Source organism: Lates calcarifer, unplaced genomic scaffold (genome assembly GCF_001640805.2).
Source record: "Lates calcarifer isolate ASB-BC8 unplaced genomic scaffold, TLL_Latcal_v3 _unitig_5098_quiver_2318, whole genome shotgun sequence".
Taxonomy (NCBI): Eukaryota; Metazoa; Chordata; class Actinopteri; family Centropomidae; genus Lates; species Lates calcarifer.
This window is the reverse complement of record NW_026117295.1, coordinates 6,423-18,420: the sequence shown is the minus strand read 5'-3', so window position 1 is coordinate 18,420 and position 11,998 is coordinate 6,423. Positions and strand designations below refer to the sequence as shown.

The following is an 11,998-nucleotide window of genomic DNA, read 5'->3' as shown; positions in this document are numbered from 1 at the left end:
GCAGCATACAGGCCACTGCTCAAATGCTCCAAGCCAACACAGAGGACCATCAGAGTTTGGTCACAGGAGCCACAGCAGCCCTGCAGGACTGCTTTGAGAGCACAAACAGGATCATGTTCAGGGAAGGAGCCACTTATGACCAGCACACCTGCCTGGAAGAGTACAGACTCTGTGATTGGGTACATAGAGGAGTGCATTGAGGATGTCATTGTAGTAAAGACTGTAGCCACTGAGACTGTGCCAATCAGAAGCCACGAATGACATCAGAGATACATGCCCTGCTTAAGGCAAGGAACGCTGCCTTCCGCTTAGGTGATGCAGAGCTTCTCAGATCAGCCAGGGCTAAGCTTTCCACGGCCATCATGAAAAGCGACAAGCAAGTCTGTGCATAAGATTCACAACCACTTCTGCGATACTAAGGACCCCAGATGCATTTGGCAGGGCATGTAGGCCCTTCCAGACAACAAGGTTACACCACAGCAGGCCAACAGCAGTGATGCTCTTCTCCCTGACATGCTGAATGACTTCTATGTGTGGTTTAGAGCTCAGGACAACACACAGGCATACAAGTCCACACTTATCCAGAGTTGACCCACATAACACTGCAGGTCCAGACAGCATACCAGGAGAGTGCTCAGAGACTCCGCCAACCAGCTGGCAGATGTCTTCACAAACATGTGTAACATCTCCCTGAGCCAGGCTGTGGTCCCTGTGGGCTTCAGAAAGATCACCATCAACCCAGTGCCCAAGAAGCCTATGGTGAATTGTCTAACTGACTACTGCCTGGTAGCACTGACTCCCATTAAGATGAGTGGTTTGAGCGACTGGTCAGCTGTCTTCTCCTCTCTGTTTCCATGAATGTGCATGGTACATGTTTGTACAATGAGTATGTAGTATGATTGCACCATGCTTGCACATTGTTTGCCCTTTGTAGTATGTAAAATGGATACACTGAATATTTTGAATGTGTGTTTGCTGCTAATTTGGACTGTATGAAACATTATTCCATTTAACTGTATACTCTGTATATGGCAAATGACAATAAAGGCTTACTTGATTTGACTAATGTCACTCTGCTGATCATGCTATTTAATCAGATGATCTGTGATTTTACACAGTCCAGAGGGCTGGAGAACTGAATTTCAGCCATTCCAAGCAGATGACGTAAAAGTGTTAAAAATCTGAAAGTCATTCAAAACAAAGTAACATGTCACAAATGGATTATACTACTTGATATTGTTGTTTGTATAGACATGTATGTAACTTCTCCAGTTTCTTATAAAACTGTATATGTTAAAAAACATAATTTCTTTTTCTGTAAAACCTTGGTATTTTTGCAAATCAGCCTGAAATTTGGCACAATTGTGGACAAGAAACATGAAAAATCAGCAAATGTAAAACCTAGAGTTTCAAAATTTCTTAATTTATTTTAGTAGATTCACTGTATAACAAATGTATTCCAGCTCAGTTTTTAAAAAATGTGTATTCATTGTCCTTTACTTTCATTGAGAAGGAGGTAGAGCAGTCGCTCATCAATCGGAAGGTCGGTGGTTCGATCCCTCGAAGTATCCTTGGGCAAGATACTGAACCCCTAATTTGCCCCAAATGTGTCACTGGTGTGTGAATGTGTATGAATGTGCCAGAAAGCACTTTGTGTGAATAGAATAAGTGCTGTATGAATTTGTCATGTAGTGTGAAGCGCTTTTAGTGGTTGATAATACTAGAAAGCGCTATATAATGCAGTCCATTTACCACTTTACCAATTTACCACACTGCAAATTTGAAAACGCAACTTCTAACACCCTCAGAGTTAAAATTAACAGGGTTTATATGGGAACCACTGGTTAAGTGTTAATTTAACACTTTTTGAAAGTGTTAACATTATTAACACTATGACAGTGTTACCAAACAAATTCTTATAGTATAAAAATATTGACACTGTAATAGATGAGTTAGCATTAATAAAACTGTGATAGTGTCAACTAACAAACTCTTACAGTGTAAAATATTAACACCACAATGGATGACACTAGTTATCAGGTAACATTTAATGGTGGAAATTGTACACTTAACCAGGGTTTACTATACTACTGTTAGAGTACATTGTCCTCTGGGATTAACACTATTAGAGTTAAAAATGTAAAATCCATTAGTGTTAGTCTAATACTCCAACCACCAACAATGCAATAATGGCTTCCAAAAAAACTTCAATGGGAAAAATATTTATTTTTCCTTTAAACAAGGGCTTCACATTCAATTGGACAAGATGCAGGACACTCAAAACCTTGTGCAATAACCCTATACAATACTGCCCAAAACATGAGGTAGCTCGTACATGCTGCTTACCCTATACAATGCAGCTGTCTGGCACAACATAGAAAAATGAGTCTGTACCAGAAGACATCTGGATATCAAAGGGCTTGAAGTATCTCAAGTCATGAGGTCTGACAACTGAAACATTATGCATATTCTCAACAACATTAAAAGCATGGAAATGCTCAACAAATGTAGTTTCCATTTCAGAGACCAAAAAGTAATCTTCATTTCTCAGAAATATGCAAGCAGTCTTATTGAACACTGGCATCTCATTAACAAAACAACCAGACCCGTGTGATATTCCATACCATTATGTTTAACCCAAGTTGTGATACTTATTTCACTTGACATATCAATCTGAAAATGCTCTGAAATCACATTACCAGTCAATATTTTCGATTTGACAGGCCCAGACTCAATACCTTCGACAGACAATGATTCCCAATGATAGGCAACTGCTATTTGAGGTTTCTTTGCAAGGGACTTAGTTATGTTTTTGAAATTTTTAAGGCTGGACTTAAAGAATTTGTGTTTTGCTTCATACCTCATAGTCCAAACATGTACTAAAGGACCAATTTGGCGTATACATTCAGGATAATAGATCATAAAGTGATGTTCTGGGATCAAATTATTTTGAGGATACAAAACTGTAAATAATCTGTGGTGCTCTTCGATAAGATGTTTTAAAAATACAGTCATTCCCTCTGGAGAAAATACTATGTTCCCAATATGCAACAGTATTAACAACAAATGCCAATGTGTGTCACCTTCAGGGACAACATCTCCTAATATTAGTGGGAGGTTCCGAATAAGACATAATATTTGACTGGCATTAAGCCCAATACCACTGCTAGTGCAAAACATGTTTATGTGTGTTGGCTGATTTTTTCTATCCATGAAGCCGTAGTTGAATGCATATACACGTTGGAATATGTTTTCATTAGAGATAAAGTTCTGATTCAAATAATCAAACAATAACCTAATCTCATACTGTGCTACACCTTCTAAGATATCGTGCATTATATCAAACACAAAGTTATCTGATACATTGAACTATAACAAGGAATTGAGTATACTATTTCGTTTGACCCCAAAGAAGAATTTTCCCTTGGATTCTGAACAAGATATCTGTAATGGTCCTCATTAGTTAATTTGATGTGATGTTCATCAGGGATGAGTTTAGATGTGGTGGTAAATTGCAGAGTGTGAAATATAACCATCCAAGCTTATGGATGCCTTGTTTCGACCCTAGTGGATTTGATGTTTCAAAGTCATCATAATAAACTTGAATTTGTAATGCATGCATGAATTTTACTGATTTTCAATGGGTGATTCTACAATATTTTCAATCACAGAAATCCTGGTAAAAGCTACCAAGAGCAGCAGATTTATTAATTTGGAAACACACTTCTTCATTCTTGAAAATTAACTCTAAAGTTTTTAACAAGGGTATGTAAATGAAAGTGTCATTTACTGGTACCTGTTCATAAATTCCAGATACTTTGTTTCTCTTTGAATCATACCTCAGTTAATTTCTAGTGGTTCAACAACACCCATTTCTCACTAAAATATTTTGTCAATTTAGAGTTTAAACGGATTGAAAGTCCTCTCGATGACTTCTTCTACTGCACCTCTACTGGGATTATCAGCAGGCACTGCACTTAATACTTGTTCTTTAAGATTTGCATGAATTTCATTGACATACTCTTCCATGCTTTCAACAACAGATAACACAACAGTGTTGGCAACACCACTACCCTGTAACTTTGCTATGATCAAAGCACATATATTTTTTGCCTGGTCTTTTGACATCTCAAATGTTGAGGGTTGATTTATCACATCTAATTCCATGTCTGAAGCATCTTCTTGTGAGCTCTGCTCACCTAAATCTGACTGATGTGGTGTTTGCATATTAACATTCTTGCTTGCGCCCATGTTAACAGTACTATGACAACCATTTAAGTGCTTTCTAAAATCTGCATAACTTTTAAACTGCAATGAACAGCCTTCTTGAGCACAAATAATAATTTTTTTGTCAGGGTATAACCCATGAAAAAACTTAAGGTGCTGAATTAATGCACTAGGTGCATCATGCAAGGATCTACAAATATAAAGATACGTCGTTTAAGAACTTGGCTCCTAGTTTCTACCTGTGAACATGGCTCAAATTAGCCTTTGTTTGATGTGCGCTGTAGACTAAGACGCTGTAGATTAAGAAAAATTAAAAAAAACTTTTTGCCAAAATATAACCTATGCAAAAGTGCTGGAATAATTGCACCAAGTGCATTGCACAATGACTTACATATGTTGCATATATACACTGTTCAAGAATTTGTCTCTTAGCTCCTTTTCATAAACTTGTCTCTCAATTCCTTCACCTTTAGACTCTCTTTAGTGGAATCAACATTGATACTATAGACCGTTGTCTGGAGGAATCATCATCATCGTAACTTACACTGAAAACGAAGTGTACTTTAAAGAGTTCATCAAAGGCTGCTAATGATGTTGTGCCCTGGCAGGGAATGAGCCTCTTGTCCATCACAACGTAGTAAGTACTGATGGCCTGCTTGCCAGTTCCAGAAGCAAAAAGGTATGGCTGGCAATGTCCCCTCTGAAATCTTGATGCATCTGCAGCAACAGAGACATGAAAGAACATGTTTGGTCAAATTTCTGACAATCACATGCTAAGGTCATGACTATGATGTCAATATGATATCAATACTCACCAGCCCTTTCGTGTCTAGCAGCCTTGGAAACACTGAGAATATGTTGTGCAACTCATCAGGATTGTGAATGAGGCACTGTCTCTACTCAAAGGTTTCCTTCATCTTCTGCAGGATAATTTCACTGGTGTGGTTCATTAAGGATATGACCTCTTTACAATGCTCCTCATCCAACTGACCACCAATCTGAGGCAGCTCTCTGTCCTGTCTTGGACCACTTCCTCTTGCCATCTGTGTTTTTGGTTCCCTGGAGTTTTGTCTTCCTCTGAATTGTCTTGAGCCGCCATGCCAGAAATCCAGAGCCACTTTGCCAGTCGTAAAAATGTTCCTAACCAAGGACAGACATAATTACATTTGTTCATAATCAGCTATAGTTGGAACCAGCAACAGCAACAATGTGTATAGGAGAAATTAAATTCAGGCACTGGAACCGTTTTTTGATGATTCTGAAACAGACACCCCGTTATCACTGTCAATAACATTAGAGAATGTATTGATGCTATTTTTGTGTGATACCATCCCCCCTAAGAGAGTGGCGACGTGAAATGGCAGAGCTACACACCTAGTTAAGGAACTGAAATGTTAAAATTAAAGAAAAAAGTTTATTAATAATCGAAGAATTAATTTGTCACTAATATACACTGTCAAATAATATACTCAATAATTTCTTAATGTAAAAATAAATTTTTGCAGGAGGAATTCTCCTGCAAATAAAAAATACGCTTTACGGGCTGAAATGATTACCACATTACCACCACTTTAGGGGGGTTAAGTACCTGGCAACTACCTAACCCTGATACAATAAACTTACTCTTCTGTCTCAACCATGTGTGCTGCAGGAATATTGACCATCTGCCTGAAATGTCTCTTCATCATCTCTCATTCGCTTGGGAGGTCTTGATGTTTCACAATTAACCTCATTTCCAGAAATGTTGTGAATTTGGATTTTGAATAAGCCACGCTAAAAACTCTGCTTAGATCCTTCCTGAGTGAACAGTTGAGAGTCTAGAGGAGAAATCTGTTTTGAACACTGCTGTTAATACAATGTAAAACCAAAACCTTTTAAATTTACCATTGTCGTGACTGTCCTTGACGAGAAGTCTGCAAACACTGCTGCATCCACCTCAGTGCCAGAATCATCTTCCACTGTAATCTTGTCCACAGGGATGAAGAACTTCTCTCTCACTAAGTGATGAGGTTAAAAGACAACATAGTAAATTGTTTAAATCATCAAATATAACTGCCAGTCAGTATGAATTACTGGTTAGTCATACACCAGCCATATACCGTTACCTTCATAAATGAATTCCTCAAAATCAGCATGTTGTAATTTGATGTATTTCTTGCGGTTTTGATACTGCACTTTGATGATCATTTTGCCATCTACAATATGAGCCTTTAGAGAAAGTGGGATGACAGATCTTATCTCTTCGGTGCTAACATAATTGATAGATATTTGTCTTTTAACAGTCTAAACAACTGTCGAAAACCACACGAAAACTACACTAAAATATACTTTTTCTAACTGAAGCGGTTGAGTATGCAAATATTCTCTCTCTCGTCTGGTCAAAAGCAAGCTAGTACAAGTTAACGGTAATTAACAAACATGTTGTTGATGAGAAGACCTCATATGAACGGCCCCCTCGTGAAACGGTCTGGGAGCTCCAAGTTCACAAGCCGTGTACACGGTTTCCCATGTCATAATCACGAGTTCAATTTGAAGGCAGCAATTCAATTTAAACAATGATATGAGGTCATTTCTGATCATTGATAAAAGATGGCGCGCGCTGTTGCAGGTAGAAACCCCGGGACACAGCCGGGAGATAGGAGAAAGCGGTTTAAAAGAACAAATTTCTCGACCCAAACATTAGTCACGAGATACTTACCAATCTTTCGTTCTCATACTCGATGCGAGTGAAAGAAAATGGCTGCCTTCAAATTCCTCTCAAAGCGTACCTGTCCAAAAACCCGGATGTTCGACACAACACTCATGAGTGTTGAATACCGTAAACTCTGCAATGTAACACCCACATTATTTGGTTTTTCACCAGTACAGATCTATTTCTATCAAAACTAACACCAATGCCTTAACACTTAACTCTAAAGTGGCTTAACACTGGAATTTTAACACTGGTGATTTTGTTGTGCACCATCACTAAGATAAACGAAAAATATGTGAATTTTACACTGAAAGGTATATGTGTCATCTTCAGTTCAAGCCACTAACAATGGTTTGTGATGTTTACAGGATGTTATTTAGCATTAAATAGAGTTATGTAAAATAAAGTGGAAATGGGTTAAAAATCAGAACTGCAGAGACAGATTAAGTATTGCCTGTGTACTCAAAGTTCAAATAGTTTCAGTGTAAGGTGTCTGGGATAGTGACCTGTGATAAAAGCAAAGCATGAATAAGGTTTCATGTACTGAAACCCCTTCTTGATCATTGGGTCCTGCCCTTTTCTCCCATGTGGGATATTTGCCAGGGTCCTCTTTAATGTTAAACTGCAGTGTATCATTTGCTATGTATGTTGCTTGTCTCACTGATTTAGTTTTTTTAATTCCCTGTTACCTGCTACACATGGTGGCATAAACCTGTGTTACACTTTGCCTCTGCACTGTGCTCTACACCCCATGTTGCAGTGAGCACATATCATACTGCTTATCATGTGTAGATAGCCTTTAGTGTTTGTTATGAATGTTGATTGGCACCTATGGGCTTTAGGTAACGGATTTGATAAACAGGCAGTGTGAACATGATAAAACTGATGCTTTTCTGGAGTGTTGATGTACAATTTGCGGGGTTACGTAGAAAACCCTGGGTGAGGGTGTATTGTGTGTCACACATATTCCAGTGTATATACTGTATGTGTACAGTGAGTGTGTCATTTGTGTTGTGTTTCTTTATCCCTCACTGTTGTCCTTGTGTTTTTCAGTTCCAGTGACCACAGACCCCAACACAGGCTCAGTGTGTTTAGGTGTGTCTCCTGACCTGTCCAGTGTGTATGTGTGTGAGGAGCAGCCTCTTCCCAACAATCCCGAGAGGTTTGTGAGCCCACAGAGCATCTTGGGCTCAGAGGTCTTCAGCTCAGGGAGGCACAGCTGGGAGGTGGAGGTGGGAGACAACAGTCACTGGTCTCTTGGTGTAGCCAGTGAGACAATCCACAGAAAGGACTGGTCCAACTCTGATCTAAACCCAAGTCCTGCCTTAGACTCAGACACAGAGCCTAATGGTGGCCCGTGGACTGTTTCCCTCTCCTCTGGGGAGTACCGGGCCTCTCCTGACCACAACACCCCCCTCAGACTGAGACGAAGGCCACGCAGAGTCAGAATTCAACTGGACTGGGAGAGAGGGTGTCTGACTTTCTCTGACGCCAATGACAACACCTTGATCTATCGTTTTAAAAAGCAGTGGAATGGAAATCTGAGACCCTACTTCTCGACTACATGTCCTAAACACCCCCTGAAAATCGCAGCAGGGAGGGTGTCTGTTACAATAGAATAGGGTCATCATACCAAAGTACCAGTATGATTCTTGGACAAATAAACATATGTCAATCTAGCAGTCAGATTTTAAAATGAAATTAGTTTTAAAATTCTGTGTCCAGTACAGTCATTTGTCCTATTTAACCTAACTTACCACAAAAACTTGCATTAGAGGGAAACTGCTCAGCATAGTTCAATCACAAGAAAATCATGCCTTCAAACAACTCCAAAGCTCTATTATTAAGTTTTTTGTCAAGGCTATTACAACCTGGTTAGGGCCTGTGTGACAAATATTTCTCCAAAGAGTCAAATTTAGTTGATGAGTCCGCTAATATTAAGTTTTGTTTTTTTGGGGGTTTGTTTTTTGTCAGCAAATGCCACACAGCAAAACCAGCAATGAATGAACAAGTATTGTGTATGTACCAAAGCCTTTATCTTACTCCTGTGTGCCATAGAGCTCCATTGTTTTCCAAGTGAGTCCCACAGTTGCACAGGGTGACATGTTTCTTTATTACCATGAACACAAACATCTGTTCCAATCTAATCCCACATACACTGTTCAGCTGCTGGGAATACTCACTAGAGCTCCACATGTCTATTAGTCCACCACTGAAAACCTTACCTAATTAAAATGATATTTCTTCCTGTCTGAGTAACCTTTGTGAAAATGTTTGTTATTCAGGTGTTTTATTCTTTTTGCTATATCAGTCCTAAATAAAGCACCTTGTTGAACACTGTATGTAGAGCTGTATACTGTATCTCTGTGTGTGTGTGTACCATCCATCAGTGGATGAAATGGCTCAATGTGCTCTTCCACACAATAACTCCTCAAAAACCCTGTCCAGGACTGATGATGTTCAGATCTTGTCCAGAGATACATTTATATGCCACCCTGAACAGATGAAGGGTTTTTTTATAGTGGGCAGGGTTAGAATTACCTATTGTTGTGATTCAGCACTGTATAACTGAAATAAAATTTATCTGAAGTAGCATTCCTTAAAATTACTTTGTACATTACCAGATTACTACAAGGTAATACATTACATTACTTGCTTACTGAGAAAAAGTAACTTGTCACTTTTGTGTTACCACCAGAGTGACAGCTTTAACCAACCTAAAGGATAGCTGCTGCTGTTTTGGAGCTGTAGCACCAGCATCATTCTCCTCCTCCTCAACAGGCCTCGCTACCACTGTTGTGGAGCTGTTAGTTTAGCTTGCAGGCACTTCTTTAACTCTGAGGCAGAGTTCTTCACAGCTGACAAACACTTATCACCCAAGCACAGTTTGCATTTCACTGTGATGTTCTTTTCTTTTTCAACCCACAAAATATAAAATACTGTTAATATTTTTACAACGTAAAGGCCCATCCTCTCAATTAAGTGATGATTCCTTGAATTGATCTTACTTGACTTGTTATGTTACTCATATCAATTAAAAAGTCATAATTCAAATCATAATTCTCTAATGCCTTACATGATAACTAATAATAATTTAATAGCATAGTAATAATAGCAGTAGGTATTACTTTCTTTTTTAGTGGGGCAATAGAGTCAAGAGTTGTTTGCAAGTGAGCCTGCAGCGCTGTCTACAAGATGATCAAGTTGAGAGGGATTAAAGTTTTAAGTCTCTTAAATTTAAGTCTCTTAAATGTGGGTTCCACAGTGGAGGAGCCTGATAGTGTGAAGTGAAGTCAGTCATATGAAATAGAAAGTATTCTCTCTTTGAATTCTATGGTTTTACATATCAGGACATAATAAAAAAAAAATCAACTGGTCCTCACCAGGTTTTAAATTATTTAAATATAACCTCACTGTACACAACAGATTCCACTGTGTCATTATTTATATAACAAAAATGAAGCCAAAATGGAGAAGCCATGTGAGAAAAACTAAGTACATGTTTTCACAAGTAATTGTTTTCTGCATGACTTTATCACTCTCTCACATCATTATGGAGGAAATTTGGCCCACTCTTCTTTCAGTGTTGCTTCAGTTCATTGAGGTTTGTGGGCATTTGTTTTTTTCACAGCTCTCTTAAAGTCCCACCACAGAATTTCAATCAGGTTGAGGTCTGGACCTTGATTCTTTTGTTTTTCATCCGTTCTGTTGTAGATTTTATTTCTTGTTTGCGTGGGATCATTGTCCTGTTGCATGACACAGTGTCAACCAAGCTTCAGCTGTCTGACAGATGGCCTCACATTTGACTCGTGAATACTTTGGTATACAGAGAAGTTCATGGTCAACTCAATGACTGCAAGGTTTCCAGGTCTTGTGGCTGCAAAATAAGCCCAAATCATTAGCCCTCCACCACCGTTCTTGAAAGTTGGTATGAGGTGTTTGTGCTGTGTTTGGTTTTCGCCAAACTTGGCACAGTGCATTATATGAGAACAACCTGCTCCTCAACACCTCAAAGACCAAGCTTATAATAGACTACAGGAAGACGAAAACTGACATGCCACCACTGGTCATCAGTGGGGACTGTGTGGAGATGGTGGCGGACTTCCGCTTCCTGGGAGTCCATATGGAGGAGGACCTGACCTGGAGTGTGAACACCTCTGAGCTGCTGAAAAAGGCCCAGCAGAGACTGCACTTCCTGAGGGTGTTCAGGAGAAATAACATCACCCAGAGACTACTGGTGTTCTTTTATCGGTGCTCCATAGAGAACATCCTAACATACTGTATATGTGTGTGGTACATCAGCTGTACAGTGGCTCAGAGGAAAGCGCTCCAGAGGGTCATTAACACGGCCCAGAAGATCGTCGGCTGCCCTCTTCCCACATTGGAACAACGACACAGTTCCCACTGTCTCAAAAAGGCCCATAACATTATAAAGGACACTTCCCTTTCCCGTAGTCGTGTGCCTCTTCCGTCTCTCTCTCCTCTTCTGTCACTTTCTACAGGTGCTTCTGCCTCTGGAGCTGTAGAGTCTGATCTGTGATGACAAGTCTCCTACTGCTCCTACAACTCCACTCGACACCTGCTGCTATAAATTACCTGTACTGCTATTAGTTTTATTGCTACGTTAGCAGTTAATACTTTAATTATCACTACTATCATTACTACTACTGTATTATTGGTATCACCTTACATTTTTTACATGGAACCCGTGTTATGCTATGTTCTCTCACTTTGTCACACACTGCTTCTGCATTCTGTATATGTCATGTTGTGTGTCTTGTTGTTCATCTGAGGTTCATCTGAGGTTGTATGTACTTGACCTGAATCACTTTTTAATTTTTTTTTATTATGTTCTGATACGTAAAATCATAGAAATCAAAGAAGGTGTACTTTCTTTTTCACATGACTGTAAATGTCCAGTTTCTACATGAAAAGCACAGTGGTGGCAATCAGTGGTATAAATTCAAATGTGCCAGGCCTGCTTAGTTATTCAACTATGAAACTCCTGAATGAAGTAAGTTTCTTTACCTTTCTTACCAAATAAAGGACCTAGTGTCAACATGAATTTGTGTGTGAATG

At 39.2% G+C, this 11,998-nt stretch overlaps 1 protein-coding gene across 1 annotated transcript; it reads left to right on the top strand.

Annotated features, from left to right (window-relative positions):
• Nucleotides 1-23: 23 nt before the first annotated feature.
• LOC127140836 (butyrophilin subfamily 1 member A1) lies at nt 24-8,469 on the top strand (the record flags this gene model as incomplete). The annotated part of the gene is given in 3 exon segments (XM_051068636.1): nt 24-160; nt 609-759; nt 7,849-8,469. Coding segments are annotated over 3 exon segments (909 nt in total), but the record flags the coding sequence as incomplete, so codon positions are not given.
• Nucleotides 8,470-11,998: the final 3,529 nt, after the last annotated feature.